Source organism: Ananas comosus, unplaced genomic scaffold (genome assembly GCF_001540865.1).
Source record: "Ananas comosus cultivar F153 unplaced genomic scaffold, ASM154086v1, whole genome shotgun sequence".
NCBI lineage: Eukaryota > Viridiplantae > Streptophyta > Magnoliopsida > Poales > Bromeliaceae > Ananas > Ananas comosus.
Genome location: NW_017890907.1, coordinates 11,543 through 30,372, shown reverse-complemented (window position 1 = coordinate 30,372; position 18,830 = coordinate 11,543). Strand labels below are relative to the sequence as shown.

The window sequence follows — 18,830 nt, the reverse complement described above, 5'->3', positions numbered from 1 at the left end:
CTTGCTTATAGCTGATTCCCTCAATGGTTTTTTCCAGTCGGGGAATTCACTCTCGTGTCGAATCAAATATCAATGGCCAAATTTACTCCTCAGAAGTTTCTTCTCTCAAAGAAGGGGTAAAGTCTGAGGTAAATCAATGCCATAATACACCTCTGCTCTTGCGGCCGATATCGTTCCTGTTGGCGGGCCTCCACTGGTTTTTTTGAGTGTTGTTGCTGATATCATAAGAAATTTTAATTTTATTTTTGATATGCACGCTGCTCGAGAAATTTATTTCAAAGAGTGGGATCCCCAGCGCAACTCACTTCCAGATAGCAGGTTTATTGCTAAATCTAATTTTATTATTTATTACTTTCTGTAAATGGGATACTAATGCAGCTGTCTACTCTCAGTAATGTAGATAGACTCAGGGACTTCATCAAGCATGTTTATGTGGATAGAAGATACACTGGGGAAAGGAGTATTGACCGGCCTCCGAGGGTGAAGGTAGTATTTAATTGATTTAAAAAGAAACCATAAATCATCTTCTTGTAGTCATGTGCTTGGTGTGATAAAACAGGAGCTGTCCATGCATATGCCCCTACAAATATGCATAATTGGGTAAATGCCCCTGCAATATTGGTATTTTGGTTCGTGCTCCTAAAAGCCATGTTAATTTGCATTCATGCCCCTGCCTGGGGTATAATTACAAAAAGCTTTGTTGCGGTGAGATATCCAGCAACGGCATGCATGCAAACAAGCAAGATATTCAGCACTACGCATGCAAATGCCATCTTTGCAGTGGACGTCGTGCAGTTTGCATATATTATATAACCCATGGAACTTTAGCTTAAAGACTCATGCATGAATAATGCAGGGTGACAGGGAAGATTCTTACCAAAACAATAGGGAAGATTCATATCGGGGAGGTTCAAGAAGTCCTCCATATGATGAGACCTATGAACACCGATATGGTGAACGGCTTGGTTCTAGAAGTCCTGCGAATAGGCAAGATGATTATAAGAGAAGTCCTGCCGAGAGAAGTCTAGGTGATAGGACCCCGAATAGGAGCTCTAGTGGAAATTTTGAGGATCGCAGAGTTCCAGATGGAATCCCAAAGCCAGCTGTGAAGTTGCAGAACAATCAGAAAGATGTTGGTGCAGCAAGTCCGCCTACGGCACAGCCGGTCAGAGATATTTTGGCTGGGGTTCCACCTGTTCGAGTACTTGAACCACCTAAAACAAATAGCATCCCAACCACTAATTCCTCTGCTCAGGCACAGGTAATTTAATTTTGTTTTATATAAGACTTGTTGTTTCATTGCTGGTAGTATGAGCGGAAATATTTTTTTTCTTAAACTATACACCCTCAAGTTATTGTTATAATGAGCTAGAGTAACAATGACTGCACACTCAGTACCTTTCTCTAATCATCTATGCTGAATGCTCCATTTAGCAAATGCATGGCTTGATAAGAGAAGAAACCAAGTGACGCTATTAGATATTTAATGCAACGATTGGTGAATGGTGATATGGTACTCCTCTAGTCTCATTGTTGCAATTGTGACTGTCCTAAGAGTATACAGTCGAGGACCTTACGGTCCTTACATGATTTCATGTTTCTGAGCTTCTTTTTCCATCATACTTCACTGAGCTAGCTGACCTGATATTCTTTTGCTGTATTATTCAAGTTGAATTGGCAATTGAATTGAGAGGGTATGCTCATGCAATCGAGGTCATATGGACCTTCAAAGCGTCTGTTTCTGGCACTGAAACAAGTGCAATTTTTTTTTTTTGACGTAGTTCTGTTCATGTTTTGGCTGAACAGAACTATTGCTTTGGAGCTTTTGATATTATGTTTCTTCTTATAGTCGCTGGATATATTAGTAAAAGAAACTGAAGTTATATATTGCAGACTGTTCCAACTTCAAGAAGCAACTCCAATCAAGTAAACTCAGCAGAAAATAATGCATTCAACTCCAAAAGTTTAATTGACTTCGACCCAGATCCTGAGCCTCCCCAAGCTGGAGCAATGCAATCGGTGCCGCAACAGAGCAACTCTTCACCTGCTATAGAGGGTGGTTGGGCTTCATTTGACTCTGGTTCTCCACAAAAACCTCCACAGACTGCTACAGATTCAAGTACATTGGAATCAACATTGGTCCAGTTGTCTGCTCCTTCTTCATCGGCCCCTGCACCCAACTTTTCAACCATGACAGCCAATGCTGTCAATTCATTTCCTAAAGCTAATAATGGAGGCCAATGGCCTACTTTGCAGCAGCATCAGCAGCTTTCTCTCTTCCCAGATTCAAATGGTCAAGCTAATAATCCACTGCTCGCCACACCTGTAGTTACTACTCAAAATAACCAGGTGACTCATTTTGATTTAAAGAAAACAAAGTGGTCTTTTTTACACATACGCCTCTGCAATTTTTTCCTATGTACTGTTGTAAAATTTGAATTTTCGATCAGAAGTGCCATTTCTTACAAAAATACTATTTACTTAGGGTGACACTAATGATGGGGGAAAGTTGGTTGTCTAAGAAATTTTTTTGTTTAAGAGGCGCAGTGTTGTGAGTACTATAGGTGTAAGAAATCGAGTTTTTTTTTTTCAGAAGTTACATATGAAAGATCAAGTTTTGCCGGGATATATATGTGAATAGACAAATAGGCAGGTGTATATCAAGAAAACAACAAACTGTACTGATAGAATGAACTTGTGTCAATGTTTCTTAGCCATGGGGTGCATCACTCGCTCCAACTATGCAGGGTTCCACCACTCCTCCAGTTGGTCGGGCTATTCAAGCGTCTATAAATGGTCCTCAAGTAGTTCCTACAGTTTCATCACATCCTCCTGCCTCAGAGTATAAGAATAGTGGAAGAAAAGCACTCCCAGAAGTAAATACTTCATAGTAGCTTGATGTCTTTTTTATAATGCAATTTACATTACTAACGAAATTAAATTACCACAGGATCTCTTTACCGTGATGTATCCAACAGGACCTCCATCTGTTGCCGGTTGGCAAACAAGTCAAAATTTTGCTACCATGGGATATGGATTTCAGTATCCAGCAGCAGCTGTATTTCCTATTACCTTTTTCTATTATTGGTTGATCGTCTTTCTTCTCTTTTTTCTGATGTTAACTGATCTTCTTCTCCACTTGCTATAGATGATGCCACCATATGCTCCTTCAAGATCAATAAACCCCTTTGATATGAATGAGCACAAGTTAGCTCATTCTTCCACGGTATGTGGTTTCTCTGTAGTATCACGCATATTACCAAATTTGTATTATCGAACAAGAGTTAGTAGATTATTTTAAAATTTAAAGCCATGACCTTTTATTTTGAGTTCAACTCTTCATGCTCTTCGGTGTGCTGTTCTGCCTTCTTAAATCTCCCTACGAGGCCTTATCCTTTTTGTTTTTTGCTGTTATTTAAGATGCAGTTAAGTATTTATTCCTTTTTATTCTTTGTTGATTGTGTACAGTTTTGTTATTCTTTTTGCAGTTCCCGTCTCTGTCATCCTTGCAAGGAGCATTGCCAAATATGAATAATACTGTACCGCTCTCACGTGCCGTCAGTTTGGGATCCCTTCCTGCACAATGGATGCCCTCACAACAGCCTCCTTATGCATCAGCTGCTGCTCCAAGTAACTTCCCGTTTTTAGTTTTGCCTTATTACTTGTATTTTGCTGTTTAATTATGCTTACTGAAAAACAATTAAACAAATATCAGGTCCATATATGTTGCACCCAAGTGCAGGTAGCTTGCCCCAACAAGCACCTGCTAATGTGTTCCCTATGGGGTAAGTTGGTCTGATTTGAAAATTTCTTTTTAACATTATTCTTCGTTATAATTGATGAGAGATGCAAAAGATCCTAGATAGTAACAATTTTTTGAATCATACATGTCTTTATTTAATCCAGGAGATTAAAAAGCATAAAACTAAACAAAGTAATTCCATTCACGGCATCAAATATTAAAGTTTTGAGTTCATCCAAAAATAGATGATCACAAGGGCATAGTACACCTAGAACTTCTCTAGCAGCTAAATGCCTTAATTCTAAGGCTAATCTACTTTTCATGTGCAGGAATCAAGCGGTTGGAGCTTTTCCTAATGATAGAAGTGCTTTGGGCTTTTCGAGCATGGATCAGAATTTGGCTGTTAGAAATGCACAATCTGCTACTCCAAATTCTTTTGCTCCTGTTGGAGCTTCTCCAAATTCTTTTGCTCCTGTTGGAGGAAATCCCTTTGCTTAGATACTTACACCCAGTTGATTAGATTGGATAAAGCAAAATATCAACAGCTCCACCGAGAACCAAATTTTCAGTCAGTTATTTGGGTCACTGGAGTGAAATGCGATGCACGACTACCATCGGGAGAACGCGAGATTACCTCTTGATTTAAATGTTCACACCAATAAGAGGCAAAAAAAAGGTATCTATTTCCATACTATTTAGTGTATTCTTAAGCTTCCATGTGGCAATGCTAATGTGATGAGCTCTTTGCTGCTTCTGTGGATCTGTAGGTATGTAATATTTTGTATGTGTTTCAATCTTTGTTTCCAACTGTGGGTACATGTTATTTATATAGCCTTTGCAGTCTTTGTAATCATTGATTAGTATGGTTATTTAAGTTGGGAGGGGTTTTGTAACATTCTGCTTGTTTGTTGTACACTCAAATCAATGAAAAATATGTTTTGTTTTGTGTTTGAGCAATAAATGGCAATTATTTTCCTTTAAATTTTTGCTCTTCAAGATTAATCTCTTCTGTGTGGTATAAACTAGCATGTGACTTCTCACCAGTATACTTTTCTTGGAATTTTTGGCCGATGAATTTTGCGAAGTGGTTGTGTGACGTTATCCAATTTGGACGGTTTTGTGAAGAATTGGTTAGGATGTTCTCATGCGACTGTTAGCTACTAGAAGGCATTCATAATGAGTTCTTTCTGGCGTATTGATTTCGATCCATTTATTCTCTCCTTTTGGATCTGATCCTCGTAAATGTTTTTTTTTTTTTGTTGTTTTGGTTGGGACTGGAATTAAAAGTAGTATATTTGTGAATTTGATGTGACATCCTGTAAATTTTATGCTGTTTCTGAGTGCCTTTTATCAATTTTTCTTCTTTTCTTTTCAGTATAATTTTCCACTTTTGTTTTTGAGAATTTTTTTTGAGAAATACTTTGCCACATTTTTTAAGTCAGCGGACATGCAGTGGGAATTTAATAACATTTTATAGGAATATATGCTGTTGGGAAATTATAACTACTCTTAGGTCTTGTTTTAAGCAACAAATTTTCTCTCTTAATGAAAATTGCATTGCATAATAAAAAAGTATAGGATATATGCACAGGTGATTCTTGATGTGCGGCTTTTGTAATAATAATTTGATTTCTAAGTTTTCTCAATTAAACAAAATATGCTATGATTTTGCATTTTTGGAGCAACGTAGTCCCTTCTTTATTTTTTATTTTTTTATTTTTTTTTTCTTTTACCTTCAAAATTAGTGACATTCTCTTTTGTGGTTGTACATTCCCCGCAAAACTCCTCTATCGATACATTTGCATGTTTGTTAACTGAAAAATTTTCACATGCTTAAAAAGTCATACATGAACGACCTTTCTTTGGCTTGTCACATAAATCCCTCATGCAACACTCATGATCCTCATCCTATATAACATGCACACAACCTCCTCTTTCTGAATGAGAACTAATCCAACACAAATCAATGGAGTTGAAGAGCGCGCGAGCCACCGCCATCGTCGTCCTAGCCCTAATGCTCGTCTTTCTTGCGGAAACGAGCTCCGCATTGTCGTACAAGCAGTGCTACGAGGCCTGCTACCACCCGTGCAGGGCCAACGGAGAACCGAGGTGGATTTGTAAAATAAAATGCTTCACCACCTGTCTCTCATCTTCAAGTGTTGCCGGCAAATGCTACGATTCGTGTTTCCGCTCTTCATGCAGCCATTCTGGTAACTCAGGTATTCTGGAAGTGATTCTTTGCTCTGTGTTGTAATGCGACACCGCATAAACTTATCTCTGATATTCGGTTTTGTAGGGGACTAACACATATTGTAGCCTCTATTTTACTATATGCAGCGACAAAATAGATAGTTTAGAATAACTATTCTGGTCGAATCTGAGTTATTTAGAGTAACTCAAATAATATTTTGACTAATCACTAGGCATCATTTGGTTGGACCTTCATGAAAAACCTGCTTTGAGAATTTACTCTTGTCGTGTTTGGTTAGGAAATTATTGTCATGAATGTCACTTCATGTTTGTAAGAAAACTTAAGGGGGAGTATAAATTTTTACGTAAATTTTAACGGCTACCCTATATTATGATTTTGGTTACTCTTATAATTTTTAATCAAACACCACATTTACTCACAATCCTCGATTACTTTTAGAATAAATAATCGAAAACCACAAAAAATCCTTAAAAAGTGTCTCTGAACCAAATTAAGTGTTTGTTTTGCATGGCAGATGAGAAGGCGATGGGTAAGTGCATGGACAAATGCTTCAGTATGTGTGGCAAACAGTGATCAAGGTTCTCTCTCGAGCAAATGCACGTGGCGATGTCATAATTAAATCCAAATTAAGCTATATTTGTTCTATTGAGTGTTTCACCCAATTATGGGAGGTAAATAAAGGCAAAATGTGCTTGCCATGAAAGATGTATTGTGGTTTTTACTACTAATAATATATTCAAAATGTTAAGTAATATGGCTTAACTCTGCCTCTGAAACTGTCGAAGGAACCTATATATTTAATGAATGCACATTGTTGGTGCCAATCTATTTGCACTGTTGTTAAGTTATCTGCTGCAGAAGAAGCAGAAGAGGTTTTTCTTTTGGAGATCTGGAACCTTGTTTTAGCTCCTCCTTCACAGCAAAAACTTTGGAAATCTTATTTTGGAGAAGTTTAATTAGTATTTACTATTTCTCAGAATAGAGAAGTTTTTCTAAAACCCATGCTAAACAAATAATTGAATTACTAATCCCTGATTAAGCTCTTAAAGAAATTGATTATTTTATGCAAAAAATTTACCAGAACAAACCTGCATTAACAAGAAATGTATTAATTTTACATCTGCCTTCAGACTACAGGGAGACTGCCTAACATAAGAATTTCTTTCTGTGAGAAAGAGCATATCCTGAGAATAGTTTGCAGCTGATCACATCTTTCGATTATGATTACTTAACATATAAAGTGTTGGTGAATATTAACTTACAAAAAACAAATGAAATCTTGAAACAATTGCAGAGAAATCTTACCCAAAAGATGTATTCATCTTAGACTTCATACAAATGAAAATGTCACTGTGCTCAATTGTAGCTACTGCATCAATCAATGATCTCCACAAAACGGCATGTACAGGAAAGTCCAGTTGAAGTTTTGTTTAAACATTATGACTACCATACAGAGAAAACTTCAATTGAACTCTTCTTTTACCTAACAAATCATGCCATTTATTTAAGGCATACATGAAAGTAGAGATAAAACTAGGCAAGTTTTAATGAGCCAACAACTATGAATTGCTTTGGGCAAAGCTCAATTCCTCCTTACATCCCAAAGAACACTACAGCAACTGCACCTGTTATAAATATCTACATTAATTAAACATCCATCAACTATGACCAACCAAGTATAAATTAGTGCTTCTTCTTCACTGCTTTGAATCCAAAAGTTGTCAAAAGCAGTTCCTCCACCATTCCTGTGCCTTATGGCAGTGGTTAAGACGGAGCAAAAGCGCATGAGGGCTAGCATTGTGCTGACTCTAATGCTTGGACTGCTCATCAACCAATGCTCATCACATGGCTTTGGAGAGTGCTATGATTGGTGCTGTCACATTTGTGACCATTGGCACCACCACTGGCACAAGATTTGTCATGTTCAGTGCTTCTTCTACTGTAAGTTGCACTCACACCATTACTCACACCCTGATCACCCTCCAAAGGAAGTTGGCGATGAGTGCAGCTTAATGAGTGCAAAATCAGCATGTGGGCATCTCAATTCCGGTGAGATGATATACCATTTCCCTTCCGGGGTTAGATATCAGCTTCTACGAAACCATTGTTTCAGTAGAGTTTACGAAGAATCGCTAGTAACCTTTTCTCTCATTAAACATCTGTATTCGTTTTAAACTACAATAGAAGCAGAAGCTTCAAATTAGAGTCATTTTTAGTCTGTCACGAAAGCAAAAGCTCCATATAATCTTCTGCTTTCGGAATGCTCGGCTGCTGCTTTTTAGAATAGATAAGCTGTTTGAGAAACCAGGCGAAACAAGCAGTTAAGCTAATAAGTTTTATGTAATTTAATTATAAAAGTTTCTGTTAATTTGTACTATGAATAGCTTATTGTCCCTTCCTTTTCTTTTAAATCTGGTTCCTGTGATGCAAGAGGTCGAAGGGGAGAAGATGAGAGGTTGCATGGATAACTTCATGAGCAGCTGTGCCAAGATGAAGAAGTCTCCTTGAGTACAACCTGTTCAAGATGCCGATTTCGTGAACAATTCGGGACTGGATACATGAATTTCCTCTGAATGCGGAGTAATAATAATTGCAGTAGTAGCTGCCATCAAATAAAATTTTCTCAGTCCTGCTATGAACTGCGATGTATTTAAAAAGATCATGAATGTTTCTATCATATTTGTGCCAAATATGTATTTTCCTCTGTTGTTGCAACTCCAGTGGCTTCTGATTCTCTTTCATTGCTCAGCTTCTAAGTATTGTACGAACCATGCGTCTAAAAATCAACAACTAAAACACCAAAATACTTTTCAATGTCTTGCTTTTCGGTCTATCTAAAAGCCAAAAGCATGAATTAAGCTAACATGCATGAGATGCACACACCAGTGCTCCTAACCTTCACACAACAGCATCTTACGGCGTACGCAACCTCACGCATTTGAGATGATCCCAACTACTATTAAAACAACACAAAGAGCCTCTCACCATACATTCCACCCCTTCAAATATATAGAATCAAATCCTTAAGCTTTTTCCGCAAAGCTACGGTGATCAATGGAGCCAAAATCTCTTGATTCCACAACCGCACTAGCCCTCGTGCTGATCTTCTTGTTTGTTGGTTTAAGCTCAGCGTCGAACTACGGCCCCTGCTATGAGGCATGCTACACTCCATGCGCCAATGTAGGCCACTCGAATTGTAAACTCGATTGCTTTGTAGAGTGTGTACTTCACTCTCCATTCCATGGTGATAGGGGTTGCATCTTTCCATGCATAGAGTCTGCATGCCACCAACTTGACCCAGGTGAATCAGAACCCTTATTTTTCACTTTGATTTTGTTTTCGTTAAAAGATCGACATATAACAATCGGGCCTGTTTGGCTCAAATCTCCTTAGAAACTTTGCACTGCAAGGAATAGCAGAAGTAAAGAAGAAGAATTAAAGCTTCTGCTTTTAGCGCTCAGAAGATCATATCAGCTTTGTGCTATAATTAGAAGTTATATAGGTTTCTTATTCGTCAAATTCAAGGATCTTAGCTACTTTGCAAATGGAGAAGCTATTCAAGTGCCAAATAGACATTTAATTCGTTCAAAATCTCTTCCACCTCAAGTAAAAGAAAACACATTTCTTAAAGCATGGACTATATGAAGAGCACTAAACTACGTACAAAGCTTCAAAAAGAGCACAAATGTATAGTTTACCTTTAAATAATTTGTAATTTTCTAATCTTAATTCTTTTCATTCCTAATTTTGCATGGCAGGGGAGAAGTATATGGAGACCTGCATCACGTCATGTTTTGGCAAGTGCTCTCCTGCGCCAGGTCCATTGTAATTCCTCTCTCTCTCTCTCTCTCTCTCTATATATATATATATATGTTTAACTTAGATCACCCTATAATTTAATATAAAAAAAGAAAAGAAAAAAGATAGTCGAGGGATGGCGAAGTAAATAAATGATGCTTAGTTTCTCCGAAATTGCATTAAGAAGGACCAGGCGAATAAGAGCGAATTTTATGTGCCTTGTAATGTTTGTCTTTTAAAAAAAAAAAAGAAGAAAATTCTATACTGCGACTATGATTAATACATGGGAATCTCTATTTAAAGAAAATGTGTGTCATATAACAATATTTCAAGTCCATTTTTTAATTGAATTTGAGATTTTGTTTAAAGTTGTATCAGCAGTATATATTTAGCAACAGAACATAATTAATCCTTTGTGCTTCATTTTGCGAAATGCAAACTTTTTGGCATGAACTGCATATATGCTTTAGCGAAATTTTCTATCGAATATTTCAAACCTATATACCACTTTTTAATATCAAAATTAGATTTTTTTTAAAAATTAAAATTATGAGATAGACATAGACAAAGAAACGACGAATTTACGGCGTACTAACAAGCGGATCAACTAGGTGCAAGTAAACATGTTATAATCAAAGATAAGATCTAAAATAAAATATTTATAAAAGTTTAGGACCTAACTAAATTAAAATCTTTCTAAAAGTTCAAAATTAAAAGGTTTGAAGACCAAAATAAAATTGGACTCAAAATTGGAGGACTAGCAGTGCAATTTACCCAATAATTAGTTCATAGTTAATGTTTAGTAGGCCCATACAAGCTCTTATTTGTGGCCGCATGGAATGAAAAACAAGAATATATAATTATTTCCTTTTATGTTGAATATTTTAATAAAATGTGTTTCTTAAACAACTCAAAATGATTTTGCCCATTTGTGAGGGGGAAGTACTGGTTTGAAAATGGCCACGACCGATAATATTTTTATTTTTTTAGAGAAAAAAATAGTATGTTATCTATTTTATTTTTTTTAAAAAAAAATCAGTTAAAAATAGGAAATAATTAGGCTTCGAATTTACAACTTCGAATACCAATTGTCAAGCCCTTTACCACTTATATTAGGGACGGTCGGTCACATGGGCTAATATTTCATCTCATAAAAATGTAATGCTTTATGTATCTTAGAAATATCTCACATATGCAATTTATTGAGTTAAATTATTCAAATTTAAATATAACATCAGAATTAGACTTCAAAATTGAAAATCTAAACCACTAACTAGTCCCCATTTTACAAAAAGTCCAATTCAATCTAAACCACTAACTAGTCCCCATTTTACAAAAAGTCCAATTCAATCTAAACCACTAACTAGTCCCCATTTTACAAAAGTCAATTCATCAATTGGACTTTGAATCACGTTCGAAGTTATTCAACTTTCTCTCAATATATATATATATATATATATATATATATATTATATATATATATATATATATATATATATATATATTGTAAGGCATTCAAAATTTCATGTTTCATTGAAAAATAAAATACAGGACTAAATTAATTACTACATATTGAAGAAGAAATTGGAGGTTAATTGTACTATCTTTTAAGCCACATTGTATAATTAAAGTAAAAAATCTGCAACCTGAGTAACACAGCTAATTAAAAGTCAAAAACCATTAGATTGACCAAATGTAGATGACTTTTAAGCACAAAAGCTTTGATAAATTATTATGAAATGGCTATCTCTTCGAGCTGAGGCCCTTGGTCAACTTAAGGGGCACTGGTTATTCAAAAATACACAATTGAGGAGATGCACATCCAATGTCCTAAAAATACCATTATCTGTTCGTGCAACGCGCTGGCGATTATATATATTGGATCGAGAAGGATGTGAGTAGTCAATTTAAAGTTTTGTTTGAGTTGAGACATCAGTATCGTCCGAATGACATATCTTCCACATATGGACCAGATCGATCGAGATGAATATTGAAACCACGCATGTAGATGGAGAAGAATTTATTTAATCAATGATAATTATACCAGTATGCAAATATCTAAATCATTAGATCCTTTTTTTTTTTTTTTTTGTTAGGAGATAGGTGTATTACCTGAAAAAGAAAGGAAAAAATCATACACAAATCCTTTATTTCATACTGCGCATCTTTTTGTGATTGGATTTCTTAATTGCAAATTTTTCAATCTATTCGGGCTTAATTTACACGATTTGTCATGCTACATTTGGCTTTACGAAATACTTCTATGAACGACGATGTAATATTTTTGAGACATGAAAGAAATATTGCAATTGTTTAGCTAATTATCAGTAGATTACAAGTGTGGTGTCCGGTTAAATCTTACATAACCAAGTATGCTTGATCGACATGATAATCTTATAAAAAACACTGCATTTGCTTGAGAGCATTTGATACTAGAGTTTGAAGAAACATTCATACTATATATGTGATTAATTCTAATCTGATCCACAATTTTCCGGTTCAAGCTAATGAGAACGCTAAGAACTTAACAGCATAATTACATAAATTGTGATTGCAAGTAACCTAAACATCGCAAACGAGCCAAGTTTATCATTTTTCGGTTCAAGAAGCTAGAACAGATCATTTCAAACAGATTGCATGTCTTGATTCTTCGAAAATCGATCGATAACATCTTTTATGATACAAAACAATTATTGCTATATAACTCAATCTAATTGCTTGAACGAACACGACTCTCTTTAAACTTTGTAACTTTGCTCAAGCATTGTTGTTGGAGATGGAGATTCCAATTAAGAGGTTGTGATTGTTACAATTTCTCTATCATGATCTTGGATGCAGCTGAGATGTTGATCCTTTTTTGTCTCTAATACTACTACCTTATCTTGATCCTTCTTATTTTATTATTATTATTTCCCCTCTTGTTGGTTCCAACCTGTTTAGGAAAATTATGGAGGTGATCGACTTCATGCAGGGATGGCTTGTTGCTATTTAAACTCAAAAGCTATGTACTAGAGCCAACTATTTCTAGATGTACTTATCCTTTGACCATGGTTTTATACTTGGAAATTCTAACATGAGATCATCAACACCCTAAAATCTAATTTTGCCAATACGGGGGTTCTTATTCAAAGTGAAGTCTAAGAAATTGAAGCTTTAGTACAAAAATTTTTTGAGGCGAAAGTAGCATATTACCGCTTTATTTAGTAAGGAGGCTACAATATTAAGGCATCAAGGCCTCGAAAAAAGATCGTGAGGGGAAAAAAAAAAACAACCCAAAAGTAAAACGGAAACACCCAAAGAGCTTATTTACTCCTATATTTTTCCCAAACCCCGAAAGATACCTAATCTCAAACAATAGTTGTCTCAAATTTACTTTTTACTTTCTTATTCTCGAAGATTCTTCCGTTCCTTTCGAGTCATATCACCCATTAGATTGTGGTGAGCATTGAGTCCTTTAGGTTTCAGTGATAAGTTAAGCGGATCAGTGCAAATTTCTGATATCCTAATAATTCTACATTCGATAAGAATGAGATTGTGATTGGATATATAAAAGATTATAAACACAAATAATATTAATTAACCTTAAGTATTGTAGGCAGGTGATTTGAGTTTAACGAGTTGTTATTGTATGCAGGTCAAGTGTTACAAAATTTATATTCAAGTTAATAATTCGATTTGAGACTTTCAATTTTTTTTTTTTAGAAAGAAAGTTAGTATGATATTTGTTTCGTTCATCTTTTAGAAATGAATTTAGTTGGAAATATAAAGCTAAACTTTGAATTTGAGATCTCAATCGAGTACTAACCATCAAGCCTCTTTAATATATTTATAACCATCTTGACCAGGGGCACTTGGTAACTTTATACATATATATTCATCAAATATGTTTTGAACCACAAAAAATTAAACTTAGTAGCAAATTATTACCATGAAAAGAAGAAGTTAATGCAGCCTAATTTTGGATAAAAATAAGCCCATTGGATGCTCTTTTTAGAATTGACCACTTGAGAAGATCCAAATCGTGCAATTCGTGGCGATGATAAAGTAAACAGGAGACTTGTTACTCTATAAAAAATTAAACGGTTAGAAAAATAATATTTACAGAAGTATATATTTTTAAAATCAATAGACATCATGTCACATCTATAAATTGACAAGATGACATAAAAAAGGAGTGCAAAGTTTATGTCAAGGAGGAGACTCAGCATCACCATCAATGGAAATTAAGAAGAGAAACAAGAGACTTTTTAGACTTTAACTTAGTAAAATAAATATCCATGATCACTAAGTTTTTAGAGCAAATTAATATCTGACCAATAATTGATCTCAGGAATCCAAAGTCACATGCTTGTAACTACTAGGCCAATTTTCTAATAAAAAAGGACTAATTGGAAGAGATAGAGTTCATTGTCCATATATGTATAAATTAATGAAAATGGGAGAAGTTGATAGAAGCTTCTTCCTTTTAGGCTTTAGCCCACCAAACCCCTGTGAGGTTGTCATCAACTTTTCTTGATCACAACCTGTATATACATACTTTTTGAAAAAGGGTAAACAAAAAAAAAAGTATGAACAATTAATCCCTGTACTATCTCCAGTTGGCAACTACATAGGCTACTCCAAATTTGAACACTTAAGTTTATGTGCTTTTACATATATTATATTTTAATTTCTATCGTAAGAAAAATTGATTTTTTATTGTGAATTAATATTTTTATAAGTATGAATAATCCCTGTACTATCTCCAATTGGCAACTATATGGGCTACTCTAAATTTGGACACTTAAGTTTATATGCTTTTTTACCTATCGTTCCTAGAGCAAGTGACAAATGGCTTGATAATTGATACCCAAGATCCCAAATTCGAATCCCAGTTGATTCACATTTCCAGCTAAGTTTATTTCTAAATGAAATAAAATAAAGCGGGTAGCGTGCTACCTATCTCTCTCTCTCAAAAAAAGCTTATATATATTTTTTTATATATATTACATTTTAATTTCCATCGTAAGAAAAATCGGATTTTCATTGTGAATTAATATTTTTATCAAATTCGAAATAAGCTGAAATAAGTGAACCTAGAAAGTTATTTTATATAAAAAAAGACTTTTCTTTAATGTTCAAATACTAAAGCGTTCACGTGAAAAGTATAAAGGCTAAGCCATAATGTTAAACTAGTGAAATATCCGCGCGATGCTGCGGATTTAAAATTTTTTTTAATAAATTTTAGTTTTTGTTATTTTTAAATAATTTTATAAGTCTAATTATTAATTAAATAAAAGTTATATAAAAATAATTTAATAGTTAATTTTATTTAAATAAAATTTATTAAAACGAAAACTTATTTTATAAAGATTTATGCGAAAAAGGATTTGTGATAAATATATTAAAATAATTTTAAAAAAATAAATAAAAGGGAAATAAAATAATAGAAGAATTTGTTTAATAAAATTAATTATATATATACACACACGCACTATATTTCTAAAATCTTACTCCTCAAATTTAAATTATGTATTTTTTTATACATCGATCAAATTAGATTTTATTATGCGATTTATTACGTGTATTATTAATAATATTAATTAATTATATTATATACAATGAATTTATTAATAAAATTAATTAATTAATTAATTTCATAGAGTTTAGAGATTTAAAATTTAAAATTTTGAAGTTTAAAATTTGAAAATAAATATTATAAATTAAATTTAAAATTTAAAATTTTGAAAGTATCAAAATTTTAAATTTTGATATCTATATATATATATATATATATATATATATTATTAATATATATAGAGGGAGAGAGAGTAAAGGGGGGTTTGGGGGCACACGTGTCACCCCAAAGTCCCCCCAAACCCTCCTTTAATGTAGAGAAAAAATAGAAGATTATAATAGGCAACAATAGAGAGAAAGGGCTTTATGGAAACAATATAGGATATCACAGCTTCAAGAACATATATAAGCCATTGACACCACATATTTCAATATTGCTATAATGAATTCTCGAAATTTTAAGAAAGCCTATACAAAGAGCTTAAATATGATAGCTGTTACCATACATATTACATACCATATATATATTTTATATATATAATGGCAATATCCAATATACGTAACATATATAATTAATATAGATACGGTATGTAATATATACGGTAACAATAGCAATATCCAATAATAGAAACAATCAAAAGCGAAAAGCCAATCAAACACTCAACACTTCAGAATTCAAATAATCATATTAAGAAAATGGAAACAAAAGAAGACCATGAATAGAGTACAAAGTATAATTTGAACAAGATAATTCCACATTTGGTCTACATGATAAATGCCAAGCTCTATACATTCATTACCCTGCATCTAGTCAGTCTCTCTCTTCCTCTCTTTATATGTAATTTATCATTCAAGGCCATTTTATTCACAAATACTATATTGTAAATTGTAACACAAAACAAACTGAGAGAACCCTCCCCCAACAATCACAGGCCAAAACCAACGAAGAATTCGATGAAGAAATTAAGAAAAGATTACTTAAAAGTAAGTAAACTTGATCAACACCAATTACTATTTGAGCTCATTGAGTGTAGGAGGAGGATTGAGCAACTGTTTTTTCCTTTCTTAAATAAAGAATTAATAGTAAGGAGGAGGAGGAGTGTGTGAGGCATAGGGGTGCGCAGGAGGCGGCGGCGACGAGTAGTGGTAAACCGGTAATGTGGTCGGCGGTGGCGGTGATAGGTATCGGTCTTCAGGGGACACTTCTGAGTAGGGCGGCGGTGGTGGCGGGAACTCGCATGGCGGAGGAGAAGGTGGCGGTGGCGATGGTGATGGCGGAGGCGGAGATGGCGGTGGAGGAGATGGTGGAGGTGGAGATGGCGGAGGCGGTGATGGCGGAGGAGGAGATGGCGGAGGCGGTGATGGTGGAGGCGGAGATGGCGGAGGTGGAGACGGAGGTGGAGGAGATGGCGGAGGGGGAGAAGGCGGAGGAGGCGATGGCGGAGGCGGAGAAGGTGGCGGCGGAGAAGGCGGAGGTGGCGACGGAGGCGGAGGAGAAGGCGGTGGCGGCGGAGGGGAAGGAAGGATGAATTTTTTGCATTTGAAGGCATCACAGTCGACATGATGGCTGTTGAAGAACCTGCACTGGCTGTCGGACCGCTGCGCCGGCCGGTCCGGAATACAATTCTGCTGATCGCTGTACGCCGGAACATGCAGGCAAACCGCCGGCTCGCCGGTCAAGAAGTTATACGAGTAGGTAAAATTCTTCAGCCGCGGGAGATGACATATCGCCTCCGGTATATCACCGACGAGCATGTTGTGCGCGACGTCGAGCTGCTCCACACTCGTGAGCGTGCCGAGAAACTCCGGTATCGGCCCCATCAGCTTGTTGTAGCTCACGTCGAGCACCGTCAAGCTCTTCAACAGTCCCAGCTCCGGGGGGATGCACGAGCTCAGCCCGTTGTTCATCAGTATGATCTCGTTCAGGGTCTTCGACATGTTCGCTATGCTCGCAGGGAGGCATCCCCCGAACTGGTTGTTCGCGAAGACGATCACGGACACGGGCGAGTTGCCGATGTTGTCCGGGATCTCGAACTGGAACCGGTTGCTGTTCACGAACAGCGCGTCGAGGGGCAGGTCGAAGAGCTCCTTCGGCACTGCCCCCTCGAACTCGTTGTAGCGGATGTCGAGGTACTTGAGCGCCGGGAGGCGGAGGAGCACTTCGGGGAACTTCCCCGCGAAGCGGTTGTTGCTGAGGTCGAGCTCGTGGAGGAGGTGCAGCTTGTCAAATTCATGCGGGACGGTGCCGCAGAAGCGGTTGGAGTTGACGTGGAAAAGCGCGAGATCGGTAAGGAGGCCAAGCTCCTCGGGGAGGTACCCGGCGATGTCGCCGTGGTTGAGGTCGATCCCCGCGACGACGGTGAGGTAGGGGTCGACGGGGGACGGGGCGCAGTACACGCTGGTGTAGCTGCACACGTCCGGGCCGGCCCAGTTGGCGGTCAAATTGTAGGGGTCGGAGAGGATAGCGTGTTTCCACGCCTGCAGCGCCACGTAAGCGTCACGCAGGTGCGAGTTCGGGAACTCGTAGGAGGAGTCAACATAGACCTGCTCGCCGCGGTCGCCGTTCTCGTCGAGGTAGTACAGCAGCTGGCGCCGCCGAATGTATCCGGCCTCAGCGTCCGTGAGGCCATAGCTGGTAAACCCCGCGGAAAAAGGAAGGAGAGAGAAAATAAGAACCGAGGAGAACAAGAGTGCGACGGCGGGGGCACGGAGAATGAACCCTGCGGCGGCGGCCGGTTTATCCTTCCTCTTTCTCATCTCATCGTCAGAATGCGAGAATTGAATATTCAGATGCAGATTGGGCTGGTAAAATAGAACGAGAGGGGGAGGAGAGGAGCGGGGAGAAATAAACACAGAGGGACAGCTACATCACAGCTCAAAGGCTAAGAACGTGATTTAAATAAATGTTGTAATGGACGGTTACGATGACTTGTCCACACTATTCTACAAGGCTTATTCAAATGTCGGAGTTGCCACCCACGAAGGATTAATAATATATATGTTAAAAAATTAATATAATAATAATAATTATGTTAAAGGAAGGAGAAGAACCGCGGAGACTTCATACAATGGGCTTTGAATCGTATTCGGTTCAAACTAAGAAGAGGGGTTTAAGGGATTGGAATAAACGATAAGTAAGGAATACAGGGATAAAGAATAAATTGCATTTACTACTCCCTAAACTTACAGTTTAGTTTCATTTTAAATACTCAAATTTTTAAATTTAAAAATTAAAATCTCTTATTTGGCTACATTTGGTTTATAAATATTTTCTTATATCATAAATCTATATATATTCTCCATTCATCTCACACATTTAAATAGTATCTAAAATTAAAAAATACAGGAAAAATAACTCAATGGATAATAGAATTGAAATATGAGAGTGAATTAATATCTAAAATTGTGCCAAATACAGATAAGCATTTTTTTCTTCTAATAATAAATTATTAAGAGAAGACTATAATTTTAAAAATTCTACAATTTAAATATCAAGTTTAAAAGTTTTAAAAGGAAGTTTAA

At 36.4% G+C, this 18,830-nt stretch overlaps 4 protein-coding genes across 4 annotated transcripts; 3 read left to right on the top strand and 1 right to left on the bottom strand.

Moving 5' to 3' along the window:
* The first annotated feature begins 250 nt into the window (after window positions 1-250).
* LOC109704404 (probable ADP-ribosylation factor GTPase-activating protein AGD14) lies at window positions 251-4,699 on the top strand. Its single transcript, XM_020225143.1, has 10 exons — window positions 251-318; window positions 393-486; window positions 857-1,261; window positions 1,894-2,349; window positions 2,715-2,876; window positions 2,951-3,058; window positions 3,149-3,226; window positions 3,489-3,630; window positions 3,716-3,785; window positions 4,072-4,699. Exons 1-10 carry the CDS (start codon window positions 251-253, stop codon window positions 4,238-4,240), a joined length of 1,752 nt encoding a protein of 583 aa, XP_020080732.1. The 3' UTR covers window positions 4,241-4,699.
* Window positions 4,700-5,708: 1,009 nt separating this feature from the next.
* On the top strand, window positions 5,709-6,527 carry LOC109704405. Its single transcript, XM_020225144.1, has 2 exons — window positions 5,709-5,961; window positions 6,469-6,527. Exons 1-2 carry the CDS (start codon window positions 5,709-5,711, stop codon window positions 6,525-6,527), a joined length of 312 nt encoding a protein of 103 aa, XP_020080733.1.
* A 1,187-nt stretch (window positions 6,528-7,714) lies between these two features.
* On the top strand, window positions 7,715-8,592 carry LOC109704402. The gene is made up of 2 exons (XM_020225141.1): window positions 7,715-8,003; window positions 8,386-8,592. The coding sequence occupies exons 1-2, from the start codon at window positions 7,739-7,741 to the stop codon at window positions 8,460-8,462; spliced, it is 342 nt and encodes a 113-aa protein (XP_020080730.1). The 5' UTR covers window positions 7,715-7,738; the 3' UTR covers window positions 8,463-8,592.
* A 7,383-nt stretch (window positions 8,593-15,975) lies between these two features.
* LOC109704401 (leucine-rich repeat extensin-like protein 3) lies at window positions 15,976-18,288 on the bottom strand. Its single transcript, XM_020225140.1, has one exon. It carries the CDS (start codon window positions 18,063-18,065, stop codon window positions 16,386-16,388), a length of 1,680 nt encoding a protein of 559 aa, XP_020080729.1. The 5' UTR covers window positions 18,066-18,288; the 3' UTR covers window positions 15,976-16,385.
* Window positions 18,289-18,830: the final 542 nt, after the last annotated feature.